General features: G+C 38.7%; 2 protein-coding genes across 4 annotated transcripts in view; one reads left to right on the plus strand and one right to left on the minus strand.

The window, feature by feature from the left end:
- FAM184B (family with sequence similarity 184 member B) overlaps positions 1–14,234 on the plus strand; it is a 44,539-nt gene extending 30,305 nt beyond the window's left edge. For 2 of the 3 annotated variants that reach the window (XM_082051419.1, XM_082051421.1), the window contains exons 4-11: positions 5,215–5,427; positions 6,697–6,850; positions 7,611–7,723; positions 8,152–8,336; positions 10,749–10,866; positions 11,015–11,119; positions 11,799–12,004; positions 13,472–14,234. In XM_082051419.1, the coding sequence (XP_081907545.1) occupies positions 5,215–5,427; positions 6,697–6,850; positions 7,611–7,723; positions 8,152–8,336; positions 10,749–10,866; positions 11,015–11,119; positions 11,799–12,004; positions 13,472–13,562 (1,185 nt within the window). In that variant the 3' untranslated portion in view covers positions 13,563–14,234. The remainder of the gene's footprint in view (positions 1–5,214; positions 5,428–6,696; positions 6,851–7,610; positions 7,724–8,151; positions 8,337–10,748; positions 10,867–11,014; positions 11,120–11,798; positions 12,005–13,471) is intronic. The other variant, XM_082051420.1, reaches the window with a different exon arrangement.
- A 1,380-nt stretch (positions 14,235–15,614) lies between these two features.
- MED28 (mediator complex subunit 28) lies at positions 15,615–18,028 on the minus strand. Its single transcript, XM_082051422.1, has 4 exons — positions 17,829–18,028; positions 17,690–17,756; positions 16,424–16,536; positions 15,615–15,962 (listed from the first exon to the last, which is right to left on the minus strand). Exons 1-4 carry the CDS (start codon positions 17,985–17,987, stop codon positions 15,765–15,767), a joined length of 537 nt encoding a protein of 178 aa, XP_081907548.1. The 5' UTR covers positions 17,988–18,028; the 3' UTR covers positions 15,615–15,764.
- Positions 18,029–18,081: the final 53 nt, after the last annotated feature.

Raw genomic sequence — 18,081 nt, forward strand, 5'->3', positions numbered from 1 at the left:
CATTTCACTCAAAGGTCTCAAAGTCAGGAAGGCTTATGACATTAAGCAATTATTCTTCAGGTTTTGCAGATGAAAAAGGCAGTGATTCATCAAATTACATTTCTTGAAGAGATACATTCAAGACAGAAAAATAGGAAAGAAACCTGTGTTTCTTAACTGCTAGTCTTCTCATATCACAAGATTGTGGTAAATGCAAGGGATGGTGGGAAATTATTGCCACTATAAATATAAATAGTATATAATAGTATATATCATGCCATATGTTATGCTCACAACACCATGGTAAGTGTGAACAGATGAACTAAGAAAAGTTTTATTGTGTCTTAGAATCTTAGCAATGCTCCCCAAAGGGAGGAAATGCTCCCTCTAAAGAGAAATTTTGCATTTTTCTTGGCACTCTGTAAGTTACTTTCTGAACCAATTACTTGGCAGTATTGCCAAGGAGGTAAATAGTTTCAACTTCTAATGCTTTCCATCTATAAATATGTGAATATTCACAGCCAAGGACCCACCCTTTACTACACAACATTCTCTTTCACTGAGGGCATGATTCCCAGCTGGGAACCTTTGCAATGGCTCAGCCCAGAGCTTTCGCCTCAGAGGCTGCGCAATGGGCTGTTACTAATCCAGTTCTAACCTGGATACAGTTTCAGATCTAAAAATAGCTTCCTTGGCTGCATAAGGCACGTTTTTGGTTGGGCTGACATAGCTAGAGCATTATGCAGAGTAGACAGAAACATGATAATTTAATCTCTCTGGGGATGCACTTCAAAGTGGCAGTATTTCTGTATTACTGAGATTTTTCTGGATAAAGAAATCAGTTTCACACCTATCTGGTCCTTTGGAAGGAAGGATGTGTGATCCCATGTGGGTCAAATGCTAATTAATTAAAGTCCTCCAGTTCCTTGCTTTTGCACTACAGGATCTCTTCAACATGTGTTAAAGGGGCTATTCTGGAATTAAAAGGTGAATAAAATGGAAGTGCAGACATTACCTTGTCATGGTATGTCTGTGAGCACTGTGAGCACAGCAATGTGCACAGCCCTGGTGTATCTTGGAAGTACCACCAAATAGCAGCAGTAGAAGTGTGCCTAGTGCATTCACACCTGTCCCTCTGGTCAGGAACTGGTGTAAGTTTAGGAAGGCAGTTAACTGTGAACTTAATTGACCTAACTGTGAAATAAGCCTAAAGGCAATGGTAAAACATAATTTCGTTATTTTATTACTACTTATAACAGGTTACCATTTTGATGTAATAGCATCATAGTACAAGTAAAACCCTGTAGCATTTGGGTGCTTTATTTTGACTCTGAACAAATTCTCAATTATGGTGACTCTTCTATAATACATTAAAAGGCAGTTTTAAGTCTTTTATATAAATTCATCCCCTAGCAATTCATTGAGAAACTTGGATCTTTCTACTTAAAAGATACAGGAAGTCAGAGGATTCTCTCTGATTCCACCTTTAGATCTTGCCTTTGTGATTTCACATTCTTTATATACAGTAAGTAAAAGAAGGGGAGAGCAGACATAAGATAGACTTCAAGTATTCATAGTGCTTGCAAGCACAGTGAATTAAAGTAATCAAAGCAGAAGTCAAACAGGGGAGCCAACTGTGGTGGCATGCGCAGCCTTAAACTTGCCCAGTGTTTTTTACCCATGGGCTTTCAAAGTCTGAGGGTACTTCTTCAAAAGAATCAAGCCATCCTTCCCAGGAGGAGGACAGTAATTATGGTTAGAAGAGAATGAAACTTGAAAGACTTTTGAAGTATTTCAAAACATATGTGTCATCTTTTAGTCATAGTTGTTAATTTTTTCTTTACTTGGAAGACAGTGAGAGGCAAAATCACCTGGCAAAGGCAAGTGCAAACATAACCCTGCAATTGGAAAATAATTCAGCAGAGCCTAGAAAAATACTATTGCCTAGAGTTTATACTGTGGGTAGAGATTAGTTGCATCTTTAAGACCACTTAATGCTATGCTGGTGGATAAAAGTGAATGAGTAATGGTATTAGAGGTACAGTTTTTTCAAGAGGTTTTGAGTTGCAGCAGGAAGATGTTATAAAGCAGAAGATCACACGATGTTGCTCATTTGTTAATAGTAAAAGGACCCAAATAGATTCTGGACTGATGTGAGTCAGCATTGTTTGATTGATTTAAATGTTGCTTTACCAATTTAAACAAATTGAGGGTCTGCCTATCTGTTTTGAAGTAATGAAACACAATAAAATGCCTGGGCACTGCAAAATATTCCAGAGAAGGTTTTGGACTGGTGGATTTGAAAGCCCTTTTGACTGAAAGACAGGAGAAGTAAACCTGAAGGAATAGAAAAGTTTGTTTCTTAACTTCTAATATGTTAGAAGTAGCAGGATTCATGAGAAAGAGTGTGTTTGTATGCCTGATGTATTTGTGTAGGTCTTTTTCCCTGAATCACTGAAAAATAATGTTTTTTGAAAAACTTTTCCATCTGATTTCTTACTACATTATGTTCTATGTTGCTACCATTTTACTGCTTAGCCTGTTTCTAGTTAGTATGATCTTATGTTTCATGTTAGTACTGCTTTGAACCATTAATTGTCTAAGAAGAGAGTCTGGAAGGTTAATAATGTTTTGACCACAGATGAAGTTTTTATATGCCTCTTTTCATCTTTCCCACCTAGATGAATATTTAATTTGCAAAAGAAATATTCCAAGCGACATTTGTCCTGTTTCCAGTTTTTCTAGTAGAAAATATACAGCCTGCTCTTCTGGCACATCGTTTTTACTCACTGGCTTACTTTCAGGAAGCCCAGAAAAAAAACCACATGCTTGAGTGTAATAATGCTAATGAATATTAGGTCAGCTGATCCAGGAGACTGTACAGCATTAAGTATTTCACATCAGAAGTTAGTTTTATAAGGAACTGCAGTACCTAAAATCTTCAGTGTTTCCTTTCCATAGGTAAACTTTGGCTTGAGTTCAGTAGGTATTAAGGCAATGTAAATGTTTTACCTGTAACCAGAAGCCAAGGTGCCCCTTTGATTAAATCATATAATTTACCACGTATTAAAAAAAATAAATAAATAAAAATTGTGGCAGCTCTGGAAACAAAGGTAGGGTTGGCAAGTGGCTCTGGCATCTGCTTGGTTTTGGAGTGTATCCAGGCCACAGATAGATCCCATCACACAGACATTAGAGACAATTAATGTTTTTCATTAAGAATAACATTTAGCAATTATTCTTCACTAGTTTGTTCAGACAGATAGTTCTCTTCGTGTTTAATTGGATGACACAGCAGAAGATGCCAAAAAATGACTGGATGATTATTAATAGTTAACCTAAAGTCAGTTTGAGGCAGCTGAAGCTAAGTGTTCTTTCAAATTTTGTCATTCAAATAAATTTAGGTGGAAATAGCTTCAGCAAAATTCAAATGAACCACATTGGTTTGAAATTGTTTAGGAAGTGATAAAACTAATCTTTCATTTTCTGGCACTTAAAAGAGAATTAACAAACAAACAAACAAAAACTTGATTTGCAAAACACTGGGTGAAAGGATGTTTGTTTTCTTCTTATCTACCAACCTAGCATTTCCATGAGGTGTGGGAGACCTGGGCTTGTTTTGTTTGGTTTTGTTTGTTTTCTTCTGTCAATTTTCTCACCATTTAAAGAGTCCCTTGTCAATGGGTTATAGGATAACACTGGGTGAGCTACAGTGTTGTAGAGTTGTCATTGGACAACCTAGGCCTTCATCACTTGGGTAAATGTCCCAGTTACCTTCATATGCACACGCATGTACTGTCTTGTTCTCTTGGTTTTTCCATGCATCCATTCTTCTTTCTCCCTCTGACACACACAAAGCTGAACCACCACTGCCATCTCTTCTTCCTCTGTGTTCTGTGAATTAAGCCATTTGTCTCCTTGCAAATTATGATATAATTCAAGTTTTAAAAACATTTAATTCAGTCTGAAGGGCATATTTGAATTTTTCATTTTGATGTGTACATTCAAAAATCTTTCCTTGGACAGTTTGAGTAGAAGTTTATTGATTGCTTGGTGAAAAGCAACTACTTAGCTAGCTAAAGCTACAGTGTGTCCTCAGCTAGAAAACTGGCTGCAGTATGCCTAAGAGAAGGAAGGCAACACTGAAGAAGAGAAGAAGAACAAATATTAGTGTAGAGGAAAGAGTAGGATGGAGTCACGTGTTATAATCTGTATCATATCTGATTTGCAGGTGTGTGTAACATCATTTGAATAATTTAAAGTCAAATTCTAAGGAATCTCATTTCTTCCTTTCATAGTTGGAATTCTGTTTCTCTAAAGCTGGAAAAGTACAAGTATACAAAAAATGGAAAATAGACCATCCTCTTTCACATGCTCCCAAAAAGAAAAGGCGAGAGACATAAAGGTTTTGCAGGAGGCCTGGCACTGCAAAAAAAGCAGACTTGGAAGTCAGATACAGCAGCCAAAAATGCTCACTTGCCTTACTAATTATGCATGCTCCAGCTGGGCAGAGGGCAGTTTTTCAGAATTTCACAGCTATGCTATTTGGAATGGCAAATTTAAGAAGGGCAAATACAAATTTTTGCTGAAAGTTTAGAAAACGTAGCAAATAGAAAAGAGAATGGATTCTTCCTTCCTTCCCCACCAAAACAAACAAACAAACAAAACAAACCCAACAAACCAATAACAATGACAAAACAAAAAAAAACCCACACAAACCCACCAGGTTATTCCTATAAACAGGTATTTTTTGTTACTTTTGCATCAGCCATTGTAGACATGTCTATTGTATTTACTAATTAAGCTAAGCAAGGGGAGAAAATAAATAAAATCTGAAGTGTGGTATGCAGAATTCTTGTTTCCCTTGGTTCTAATCTAATGCTTTATATAAATGGACTCTGCAGTGTTACATCTGCAGGATGACAATATGCACAGCCTTAGGCCCTCCCCCTGGTTTGTGCCGTAATTATTGTGCAAGTTGAACTATGGTTTATATGTATGAGATGGAGCAATTTGAAAATAAATTATTTAAGACAAGTACTTGATGGGCAAGAGATAGTATATACAAAAGAGATGCCATTCTTCACTGAAAAAGGGTCTCATTGCATGAAACAAGCATCTTGCTATTTTTCATAGAGCAATGCAAGTTTAAAAAAATGTACTCAAATTTACATAATTCCTCTCCATTGTGAATGCAGCCATTAATCCTATCCTGCTGACTTACTTTTCTGGAAGGTGGCTCAGCTGAAGCAAATATTAGACCAACAAGCAAATAATTTCAAGGAATCACTGCAGAAACACAATCTACAGTCCAACAAAGAAAAAGAGAAGCTTTTGCAGGATCTTCAAAACACCATTAAAGAAAACCAGAATGTTAAACTGCAGCTGGAGGTATCACATCAAAAAGTCTTAAAAATGTTGGAGAAAAGCAAAAATCAGGAACTCAAGGTCAGTTTATGACATACTAGTGTAAAAAAAAATCATATTTGTGGGATAAACCATGTTAGCCAGAGCCAATTATCAAAACTCAGTTATCTCCAGTTATCTTAATAGTGTGTTGCCATTGGTGCGCATAATGAATTATTTTGTGATTTTTGAAACACCATCATCTTCATGTTTGTTTGTTTGTTTATTTTAATGTGCAAACTTAGACCACAGTGTGAATGAAATAGTATCATAAAATAATATAACCTATTCTCTACAGTTAGACTGCAATGAATACAAGCTCCTCTTTCTGTGTTCTTGCTTCAGAAATGCAAGGGAATTCCTAAGTGTATTATTAACAGGAGTCAGTTTTATTCCTTTTCATCCATTGTTAATTTATACATAAATAGTTTAAAAGTAGTACGATTGGCATGTATACTGATGTGTATTGCCTTAGATACCTTCAAGAAATCAATCCTGTAAGCAGATAACTAAAGCTTTTAAAGTTTCAAGTAGATTTATTTCAGTGACAAAATGTTGATGGAATATATTGAGGTTTTAAAGAATGTTGCTGTTTGAGAAAAAAAATCAAATTGAAAAATCTACATGTGATTGTCACCTGGAGTTCACATGTCCCTGTTGATATCGCACACCTTAGGGAAAACCTCCTTATGAAACATATGTAGTAAAACCATCCTAGGAAGAATTTAGTATCATGTTTATACATTCAGAATAAAATTCCAGCTTTAACAAAAACAAGCTGAAGGCAGTAAGCTGGTAAAAATGAGGAGTTTGCTTTCAGAGCCACTGCAGAGCAACTGCTCCATCATTTACAGTGTATCAGCAGCATTTCTAACAACAGTGCAAGTTTTAGATGAGAAAGATGAAAGATGGAAGCCTTTCTTTGAGACACTGCGATAAGTAATGACATACAGGTCAAATCTAAGGACTTTGTATGTTGAATAATAAAACATCTTTCTAATGCCAAATAGTGCAAAGATGTCAGTGTTATTATTTCATCATGTATGACAAATCTAACAGATGATATCTTGATAATTTCTCTTGTCCCTATTAAGGTTTTTGTTTTTTTTTTAATAAATAAAATAAAGCTCATTTTTATAAATAAAATAAAGCTCATTTTTATTCTTGTGTTGATGGAGTGTTACGTAAAGTGGTGATGAAAATAAAAGTTGTGCAATAAAAGACCAGATTCATCCTGGCATTACAAGTAAAACAGCAAGGTGATAAATGGGCTCCAACTGCTTTGTTTTTGGGGGGGTCTTTCGCTTACAGGAGGCAGAAGAACGTTTGAAAAAAGAATTTAATGAGACTTTCAAGATCCAACATCAGTCTCATAGGCTGGAAATACAAACCTTGGAAGAGAAAGCAAAGAAAGAATTACATGATGAACTGAAGCAGATACAGAAGCAGCAGACCTTGTTGCTAGGTATGTCTCATGTCATGCACAGCTCCTACTGCTTGATTATATGCTGAGAAGCACTGACTTTCCTCCCATTCATTTTCTTCTCTGTCTTCTGGGAACTCAGGGCTTTGTGAATCTTCTTTTCCGTACCCTGCAAGTTCAGCTATGTAGACTTAATATTCTTTGTTAACCTAGTTCTCAACTGTCAGCAGCAGAATATTGCTGGGAGGGTAGTCTGGTATACAATGTTCGAGTATGCATTATCAGGTATATTAAATTGGAATATGGTAGGGAGACAATAGACAGAAAAATTTCCTTTTCCTTGTGTTTGATGCATGCTGAAACTTGTACCCAATATACTCAAAAGTTGCAGTGTATGACAGTTCTGCTTATGTAAGTGTTGTACTTCCCTAACACAATGAGAGCTCTCCTCAATCTGCCTTATGGCCCTCTATAAAACACCAGTGGACTTAACAGAGAGGCTCAGGGGTGGTCCACTGAAGTCCCAAGTTAGAAGCCGTAGTGATTTGGTCTGCAAAACAACTGCCACAGAATTACCTCTCTAATTCCATTGTTGAATCATTGCTATTATCAATCCGTATCTTCTTACTGTTGTTCAACTGAGTTACTTCTCTAGTAATAGGAGGCCATTACACTTAACGGCAAAGGAACTGAGGAACAAAGCAAAATGTAATGTATTAGTGTTGTCATCTACATTGTCTGTATCTGCCTTCCCTGCCCAGCTGGCCTCTGACTGCCTTAGTGATTGTCTGATTGTTACTAGGATCTCTAAGGATGGAACTCTCTGAGCAACAGACATCATGTACTAATCTCAAGAAACAAATAGAAGAACTCCAAACAGAGCTGAGGAGTGTGAGGACACTGAAGAAGCAACAGGCAAGAATCCAGTTCCTACTTCATTGCCATATTGTATTTTGCAAGAGCAGTAGTATCATATTTCTCTCTCCAGAGATAATAAAAGTGTACAGAGTCTCTTACAGAAATGGAACAGGTTTTCTTCCCTTATGTGCCACTTCTAAATGTTAGCACTGTTTAGCATCTTTTCCCTGGGGACAGGCTTTTCTTTTCCTTTACAGATCAGAAGCTACTACACAAGTAAATGAATGAATGTTGCAAAAAAATAAATTTTATGGAGACTATAAAATATGTTCAGGAACTTTTGATCACAGATTTTGTCTTGCACATAGAATTATGTAAATAATTGAGAAAATCTGTTCACAGAAATTCAGTGGATGTATTTCCAGTGAGTTCTTCACGTTAAATAATAAGAGGCTGTGAATAACTAAATTTGGCCTTTTTCTTAGGAAGGAAGTAGCCAGAGCCAGATAAGATCTCTTCATGATGAACTGGAAAAATGTCAGAGTGAAATTTCTGAACTCAAGAAAGAGAATTTACTTTTGAAGGACACAATGGAGCTGCTCAGTGCTGAGTTGGAGTCGCAGAAGCAAGAAGCTGCACAGCTTCAGGATAGGGAGAAACAGCACAGAAGGTTTGCCTTAAATTCTCACTTCACAGTGCAATCTAGAGATTCAGTAATAAAGCTAGCAGCTGAAGTGTTCTTAATGTGATGAGTGTCAGAATCTCTCTTTTCTAAAGAGGTTAGGTGTTTTGTATATGCAGTCGTTCATTTCACATTTGAACTAATTGTTCATTATATGTCACAGACAAATATGTCCAGTGTAGCCCCACAGGGGTAACCGAGAAAATCTGTGTCATGCAGATTGAAAGGCAGTGGAAGACATAAACAAATCCCAAACCCAAGAGCTATGAATAAAATGTAGAATTCCCTGAGATTTTTTTTTTTAATACATACTCTCTGTAGCCGAAACCAATGGGTTGTGAACTCTAAAGATGATACCTGAGAATGTCACATGTACTCTGTAAGACTTTGCTGTAAGACTTTGCTTTGGCTGTAGCAGCCAGTTTTGCACTGGGGACACTGACAGGGCCTCTGGGCTGATGGAAGTCTGGAGCTGAAATGTTGCCAGGGCACAGGAAGGACAAGCTGACCTGTAGTCTTGGCTGCCTTTGTAGAAGGTAGACTGCATCCTCTTAGTGTAGACACAGCTTGGAGCACGTGCTGCACTGCAGTAATAGCATCTTCCCATTTGCGTGTGGAGAAAGTGCAGGACTTACCTTTTACATGGGAGACGGGACTGGAGTTCACTGTCCAGTGCATTTGTATGGCTGTTTCTGGGTGATCGTACTTAACACATCCTCTTTGTGGAGCAATTGAGGGATCTGGTGCATGGGTACCTTTCAGTTAATTTCAGCAGTAATGTAGAATGTATGCCCTAATTACTCAAGCTGTATATATAAAAGGATTTCTGAAGAGTGTACCCTGAAAGGAATCTTTACAATTATGTCCTATACAGTCTAGAGAAAAGCACCCAAGGGATACAGGGTCTCTTGGCAGACTGTCAGAGTGGCCAGAGTAATTCTGTTTCTGTCTACCAGTCAGAAGATATTTAAAGAATGAGAAAGAAACTTTTTTTTTTTCCTTTGCACCCTTTGGAGAGTTACTTGAAAGTGACTTTCATGTGTTTGAAGCAAGATCAACAGAAAGAATTGCAAACCAGAGAGTTTCATCAGTGCCCTCCAGCTACCTTGAAGGAATTTAGAGCTTCTGTTCATGAAGAGAATTATTCACATGTCAGCGACGAAGTCTAAAAGGCCTCAGATGCTAAAGCTGCTGGGCTGGAGGATAATCTTTACAGGGGATAAATGGTGTAGCTCTACTACAGTAAGCATTTGAGAAGGCAGCATTAATGGAAATTATATAAGGAGAAATCCTTCAGATAACAAGAGGTAGAACCAAAGAGCTGAAATGGTCCTTAGGCACCTGGTAAAGACTGCTCTGAAATTAACCCATGGAAGGTCTAGAACATTAACTCGCAGCTCTTGTTTTGCTTTGCAGGACCAATAATTTGTGCATCTAAGTAACAGCTTTATTACTTTAACAACAGTGATGTCTTATGCTAGGTAGTTGTTTCTGATTTGAAAGCTGATAGTGGCTTATTATTTGCATGTGCCAATTTCTTTTAACCAATTATTTAAAATTACTATTCCTGCTGTTGCCAAGTAGGTGAAACCAGTAATCTGCCTGAAGTCATTTCCATTCTCTTGAATTGTGTGAATTCCACCTCCAAGAACTGAAACCTTTTGCAAGGATTAGGATGAGAGCAGACAAAGGTTTTTTATGGGAAGAGAGGACAAGTCCCAAAATGTTTATTCTGAAGGAAAGCTTTTATTCTACCCTTGAAGATCCATTTCAGGGATTCTGCTTCCATTTTTACTCTTATTCTTCTGCTTCTTGTTTTGTGCCAAGTGCCAAATCAATCATTCTCATAGCTGTGCTCTAATTTCAAGAGCAGAAACCTTTCATAGTCCTTTTGGTCTTTCCTGAAGCATCTCAGAGAAAAAAAAAGTGAAAGGGGCTTAAAAATACAGTAAAAAGGAAAAAAAAAGTAAACTGATTATCTTTTGTGCAAATTGCAACTGTTAATCTGCTGGGTCTGATGTCTCTGTTTTAATCAGTAAAGAAGAGAACATGGGCTATGCATTGAGTTAATGAAAAAGTTACTTCAAGTTTTAACAAAATGTTAGCAAACAAAAGGCAACAAGCCAACAATGATTCTTCAACAGGTGTCTATTGATTTTGGGATCGGTATCAGAAAAGCGGTGTTGTGGCTAGGCTTGAAAAAATGTGAGGCACTTTTTAGTTTTCAGTTGATGGTGTTAATCAAGTAGCTTAATCTTTCAAAATATGTTGTCTGTTATCAGAAAGGCCTGAGTATGTCCCTGCATTTTAGGCTTGGAATTTAGGGCAGAGTACAGCCCAGGTATATCCTGAACCCGCCCTGAGGAAGTTTTTTCCGGTCTGGTTTTTTTTTTGGTACAGACTTAAAGAATCAGAAGAAAAGTCAAGAAATTGGGAGTCCAGATCAGAAGATACACACCTTATAAGCTCTCTGCAAGACAAATTAAGTGAGAGAGAAGAGATTATCAAGCAGCTGGCAGTAAGATTTCCTTTTATGTGTACATATATATTTTGGGATCTGTTGGAAGGCTCTATTCAGTGTTTTAGACTGGTACTTTCTGTTCTGGAATACTTTGACCAACTTCAAACAAATAGATATTCATACACATAACTTTATTTCCCCTCAGGAAGGAAGAAAATTTCAGCATTCACTTGTAGCCAACACTGAATCTTACAGGAATCGATCATTTTCTTTCAACCCTGGTACAAGATGCCTGACTCCTTCCATGAAGGTAAAATGGGCAATGCAATTAAAACTGCAAACTATGATGATTGCTGTTTGAATCATACAGATGATCAGGACAATAAAGGTCCTATTAATTTTTATGATGACGTTATTCAGTAGAAGTCTTTCCAGTAGGCCAACCTACAGTCGGGTGCTAAGTATAACATAAATTCAGTAGACGCGCATAGATATTCGTGTTTAAGCAAATACAAACCACTACAACTCTGAAGACCTCAGTCTTCCACTGGGGTAAGCACAACTATTGCTTGCAGATTTGGGAGGTGCTGTTTGGGATATTGCATGCAAGAAGGAAAATGAATTGTGTTTGAGCTGCTCAAGATTTGCCCTTTGTCATTCCAGCCCCTCTGTATGATGCTGCCTATAAATAGTCACAGAAAGAAAGGAGGTCAGCTTGGTGCAAAGCACCTACGTGAGCTCTGCAAAGCTAACAGATCTGATGTATCTAAAACCTGAGGTCAAATACCTGAGTTGTTTTAATCGGGCTGTCTAATCCATGAATCCTCACAGCATACCCTGAGAATTTACTTTAAATGCCTATAGGAAAAGATGGAAATCTTCATTTTTGGGTGCTCCTCATAAGATATTTAGGAATGAGGTGTTGTTGAGGTTTTATAGTATCAAGTGTAAAATGTGTGTGTAATGAAGTTTTCTGTTACAATAAAAAGCAGAAGAAGAAGACGGTTGAGGCGCCCAGTCGTGTTGTCAGTGTCCCGAATTTAGCTTCCTATGCGAAGAGCTTTTTGAGCTGTGACTTGCGATCAAGAAGAAGTGCTCCTCAAATAACAAAATCTACCAGCTTAGACCAGAGTCCTGGCTGCCTCAGGGTGGGCTCTCCATCAGCACAGTCCTCACACACCAATGCTGCCACAAGGTATTTGTCCATTTTGCAGTGACTTGTAAGATGATAAATGGATTGTTCAGAATCTCGCAGGCATTTAAACACCTTAGGCATTTGGAAATAATCAATGACATAAGGTTCCCGTTGTACAGTGAACTCCGTGTGTTCAGTTCTCTGCAGATAGGCCCAGAACTTTACTGCTGATGTAGGCTGTGAGCCCAGCAGAGCTTGTGATTGCAACATCTCCTGGTATAAAAAAATTAGAGGAGTTGCAAGTATTTTACTAAGAATGTAGTTGATAGTGAATATGGCTGTTTAAAACTTCAGGCATGTGTTTTCCTTCTTACTTTGTTTCCTCACTTTGCACCTGGTAGATGTAGATAGCATATTTTGGCTTAGGACATATTTGAATGTATCTAGGCTAACAATTTGGAAAAGGGTTGAGAGACTTAAAAAATGATTTATTAGTAAACACTTAACTATAAACTTCTTAGTTTGATGTTTTTTTCTCTGAAAAGCTTGAATTTTTTTCAAATTTATGAGTTATTTAAACAATATTTAGTTTTATAAATGACTGAACTATCTCTTTAAAATTTATGTAGTTAACATTATACAGTTATAATGATAAATATTTAAAAAAACCCACACCCAATCCTACCACTATTCTTCAGGACAAAAGGCAGCCTTCTTACCTGTCTCCTGCTGGAGATTAGTTATCTTGGAAATTGTGTGCTAGAGTTCTTTCCTCGAAGGCAGATGGTGCTGACTGCTGCCAAAGACAGTAACGTGGGACATGGGCTTGCGTCCAGTTTGGCAGTTTCCTACATCTGAAAGACAAAAGCATTCTGTGTCATGCCAGATGATTGCCAGGGCAAAGCAGATTTCTCTTTTTAAAGGGAAACGTACAGGCAGACTGAGGGCAGCTTGGCTGCTACTTACTCTTTTAAATCAATGAATTCTAAGTGAAGCCATATTTGCTATTATAAACTAACCAAAATTAATATAAATGTTACAAAAGCATCCAAAGTGCTGGAAAATTAGGGACTATGTAATAGGATTGATTGTAAAAGCCAGTTACTACTCAGATAAATCTTTCATTTCCAAATAAAACTTTTACTCAACATTTTTAATGCATAAATTGTATTTCATATTTTTAAGAGTGAATTGCAGCTGCCATTTGCCGATTTTCAAGACTTCATATTCTTGAAGCATCCTTTTTTTAATTTATTTTTTGAGATGTCGAGTCAAGAACTATGTTCAAACATTTCTCTACAGCTGTTCAGTTCTCCTGCACGCTTCCCTTTGTGTTACTACCAGTGCTGTGAGCCCAGTTATCTGGCTAGCACAGATCTCACTAGAAACTGTAGCTGGCACCTTCTGTCCTTACCCACTTCATGTAAGCACAGATCCATTCATAGATTCATGTGTTTTTCCAGGAAAAAAGTATTAAATATTGATAAGATTGCAAGTAATGATGCTGATGCTTATTTGTTCGCACAGGACACATGGCAATGAACCACCACAAACTAAAGATGACCAAAACCAAGACCCTCAGCATCAAGAATGGTTTACTAAATATTTTTCGTTTTAAAGCAAACTATTTCCATACTTCTCACAATTACTAGAAAAGCTGTTCCTGTTTTCTTTTAAGGAAAGATAATCCAACATATGATTTAAAAAAAAAAAAGAAACTTCCATGTAAATAATGAGGAACAATGGCACTCTTTTACATCTAATTACTATGGCATTATAGGCATGGATTTGAGGAAAAAAAATGCATTAATTTTAACAACCCATGTAAAAAATGAAGAAAAAGCAAAATTCTGGATACTGTTATGCGAAGAGACTTTTTCATCAAGAGATTGTACCACTCCACAATTACATTAAATATGCAATTTGGTCTCAGATACATCCTGTCAAGCTGGCTCCAGCTGAAAAAAGATCTTATTTAGGTGATTTCTGTAGGTTTATACATTTGTTTCATTAGCTGTTTTAATGATTTCTGCATATAGTAATTTAATTTTGAAAGTTTTTAATAGCTTTTTGTTAAACTCATTTTAAGCTGTTCAGCATGGGTATGCCTCCAAGAATAGCATGTTTATAGCAGGCTGGTTTAGAAATACTTTCTGGTTTGCTTAATAAACTGTTTTGTATAGTCAGCATTGCAATATAATATTCCTGTTGCACTTCAATATATGTAACAATCAGCCTGATAAATTAGGGTAATATGTAAGAAAGAACATTAAAACTTGCTTGTAAATCATCCTTTTCCATGTTTTGCAAAATAGTGCTATGTTTTGCTAAAGAGTGAGTCAGACTGATACACCAAGTTCTAGATTTACAGGAACTGTGTACATGTACATTGTGTTCTTATGGCCCCCCAAAATGCAAAGTGAGCGAATGACTACATTTATCAGATCACGGTAGCTAACTCATTACTGGGAAGAAAACTGCTCAAGAAGAAATTGACCCTCAGGTAATTAATCAATAAATGTGAAAGCAGCCTAGTGTTCGAGATCGTTCTCATCTTCAACTGCTGTACGATTGAATCCCCATTTAATGGCAACCAGCCAGGCCCAGCTACGTAACACATTTTATATGTGCAAAGAGACGTACCTCCAGCCTAACCTTGCCTTCTGTCAAACAGCCAGCAGGAACTGTACTAACAGATGCAAACACTTACTGCAAAACCCCCACTGCACCTCACCTGTGGCAAAAAGGTGGCAGTAGGGGCAGAATGCTTCTACAGGCCAATACTTCCAGTCATTTAGTACGTTTTACAAGATGAACTGCTTGGTTTGGAAGGACACCTTGGCATCAGATTTGGCAAGAAGACACTTTTTATAAATACAATCAAGAAGGGTGTACAGTAAGTAACACTGAGCAGTGCCTTGGTATCTGTGAGAAGATCGTAAATATATAGGGCTACATTTTTCAGTAAAAATTTTCATCCACTCTGCCCCAAAAACTTTTAAAGTGCATTAGGAAGTTCAATACACAATTACTTATTCTAATTATCAGGGTTTCAATATTCTAATTAATTAACTCTGTCCCCAGAATGGTGTCCCTAGAAAGTAACTTTCCTGGCTATGTGGACAAATTAAGCTTATTGCCTAGTAACAGAGACAGGACACCTTTCCTATTGCTACCTCCAAAACCTTTTTTTGGTTACATTTAGATTACTAGGTAGTGCACCCCAGTAGAAGCTAATTCTGTAGACTAGACAGTGCTGATAACCCAGCATCCACGAGGAGTGGTCTTTATTTTGGAGGTAGGTATTTTGGACCTTCTCTACACTAGCCTGACAGACAGAATACCAGTAACACTAGGCCTGCATTACATACCGCCCCCCCTGCCAGGGTACGCATTTTGCAGTTTCATTTTATCCTATAAGAACCAAATTTGTATCTCCTGAGACTGCTGCATGAGGTGAGCAAAATCCAGTGGAGATGATCAGTTCACTTTAAAATAAAAAATATCTTTGCAAGTATTTTCCTCATACAGCAAAGATACAGTTAGGGGAAAGCTAGGGCTACTCTTCCTAGAAGGAACAGGATGCATTCTAGGAAACACACTCCTACCAGAAAACATCCTGAATAGCAACTCTGTGTCTTTTCCATTGAAATACAAAACAAATCCATACTTTTTGGGGAATAAAAAAAGAAAGATAATTTATTTCACTTATTTGTCTTAACTATATTTGCAGTACAAATGACATTATACAAAAAGCATACAAAGTAAAAAGAACACTGCTTTGCATTGCTGACAATATTCAGATATGTAAAATCAAAGATCATGTTTGCTTCATTGGAGCAGGAATAGTGGCAGATGCTTGTTCTAGATAAACTAATGGACCTTGAGGCATTTCTGCAGGCTTTTTGTGCTGTACACTGATATCTTCCAGGACCTGTTGCCAGTGTCGCAGTTTAGCCAAATGCTTCTGAATTAATGCTTCTTTTCTCTGCAATTCATTTCTTAATTCTGAAACATCCTAAGGATGAAAAGATGTGTATTAGTAAACAGACAGTATTCATAAGAATAACCACCTCACACACAGAACATGTAATACTTTTAGCTTGAGTTTTCAAGATGATCCTATATGGATTCTAATAATGGAAATGTGTCTAATGAAACCGAGGGAAAGCACTGTGCATGCACCAGTTCTGTTCCCCTAGTTCACGCATTTCAGAGACCATTACTCCCAGCAAAATCTGACTAACTACTTTGTTTCTTCCAATGAAACCATCATCTGTGTTCCAGCACTCCACAGAGCAGCAGCATCCAGCCTCTCCAGGTTCATGGTGAGAACTGTTCTGTCAACAGTCACGTTCTACCAACTTAAGATACAGCACCATGTTGAGAAACCCAAAATTAACGTCAATGAGGTGATTAACTGTGCTGGTACAGAGCTTATCTCATCTGGCACAATACAGGTAAATTAATTAAACGTACCTCTTTAATTACTTGCTCTGGTTTCTGGACTGATAACTGCAGTCTTTTTTGAAGAAAAAAGCATTCAGTTTGTCTCGCAACATCCAGAAACTTCTGGATGCACTGATCAACACCTAAACACAGAACAACAAAACAGCAAGAACAGATTCCAAAAAAAGAAGTTATCAGACTGATACTGGTAGTTTTCTGCATGCTCTTAAAAACACTTTTCATGGTACTTTCTAGAAAGAAAATCTTCACATTTACTAAAATGACATATTTATAAAACCAGGATGTACATTAAGACTCTCTATAAAACATGGCTTTGCAAACTTTCAGAACTTCTTTTAAAGGTGCGGGACAACAAGTCTTTTTTCACAAGTTTTATTACATTTTTAGCAATGACAAGGAGTGATAAAATAATCTGTGGAACTTGACTGAATAAAGAAAACATCTCACTGCATGCCCAAGCAACAAGCTCTACTTAAGGTTCTAAAATATGAGCATATTTAGGAGAATGCTTTGCCTTTGTATATTATGCCCTACTGCTGTCCCTTTCCAGCACATGACTATAACCCAATGTCCAGAAAGAAGTTTTCAAAAGCACTTCTGCTGTTTCAAAACTGAGCTTGAGAGTCAGGCTTTGAGTATTTTTCAGGGAAAAGTACATTTCTGTCCAGGGCCATTTTTTGACTTTCTGTTTATAGCAGTTCAGTATTAATTACACCTCTCCCAGAAGTGCCTGTCACACAAGTCCGAAAGCATGGCTAGTGAGCAATCTAGGCTTTGCTTTCCAACCTGTTATTATTGGTTCACACAGCTTCACAACGCATCGCATTAGCTTTTTAGTTTTTGAACCATGTATGTCACTGCACATTAATACAACCCCCCCCGACCCCGGGAGCCAGCTGGCACCTGGGCCTTTCCACTAACCACGACCATTCCCGGGTGGGTTTCTTTCCCCGTGAGCCTCCCACTGCTGTCAACAGCGTTCCACCTGGGAAGGAGCCAACAGCCCCGACTTACACCAAAGTCACCTTTCCAAAACCGTGAAATCGTTTTTAAACCTCTTGGCAGCAAATGCCAAGACCCCCGGCAAAGCCCAAGTGCACCTGCACGACTTCACAATGTTTTAGAAGTCAGCCATAGATTTGCAACGCCGGCCGTGCCCCTCAGCACTTCAGGCCCGCAGAATAAACCCTGGTGTATCCAGGGCCCCTGCGAACCACCCGCAGCACCTCAGCAGCGCCAGAGAGCCGCCGCGGGTCAGCCCAGCCCGGGCCTCACCGGTGCGGATCTCCTCCTGGTCCGTGCCGTTCACGTAGTCCTGGCTCACCAGCGAGGCGAAGCAGGCCTGCGAGACAGAGAAGTGCGGAGGTGAGAGGGCCAAGGCGGGGCGGCGCCCTCCCCCACCCCGCCCACGCACCTCGAAGGACGCCTCCAGCTCGTCCACCAGCGTGTTGTTGGGATTGCGCGGCCCCGTCGGAGGCGGGATAAGGCCGGCCGGGCCGGGCCCGCCAGGAGGCCCCGGCGGCGGCGGCCCGGGCGGCTGACTGCCGAACATTCCGCTCAGCGCCCCCGCCATGGCCGCGCATGCGGCCAGAAGCGGCAGCCGCGGGCGGGCCCACGCACTGCCCCGCCCCGCTCCGCCCCGCCCCTCGGCGCCGCAGCGGCAGCCG

The sequence above is a fragment of the Streptopelia decaocto genome (genome assembly GCF_964273445.1).
Source record: "Streptopelia decaocto genome assembly, chromosome: 4".
Classification (NCBI taxonomy): Eukaryota; Metazoa; Chordata; class Aves; order Columbiformes; family Columbidae; genus Streptopelia; species Streptopelia decaocto.

What these genes read in the sequence shown, in the direction of transcription:
- MED28 (XM_082051422.1), bottom strand. Translation starts at nt 17,987, where the DNA reads ATGGCGGGGGCGCTGAGCGGAATGTTCGGCAGTCAGCCGCCCGGGCCG. An exon ending in AGCTGGAGGCGTCCTTCGAG is followed by an intron (nt 17,757 to 17,828) that starts GTGCGTGGGCGG and finishes TCTGTCTCGCAG; the next exon opens with GCCTGCTTCGCCTCGCTGGT. An exon ending in CCAGGAGGAGATCCGCACCG is followed by an intron (nt 16,537 to 17,689) that starts GTGAGGCCCGGG and finishes TTCTGTGTTTAG; the next exon opens with GTGTTGATCAGTGCATCCAG.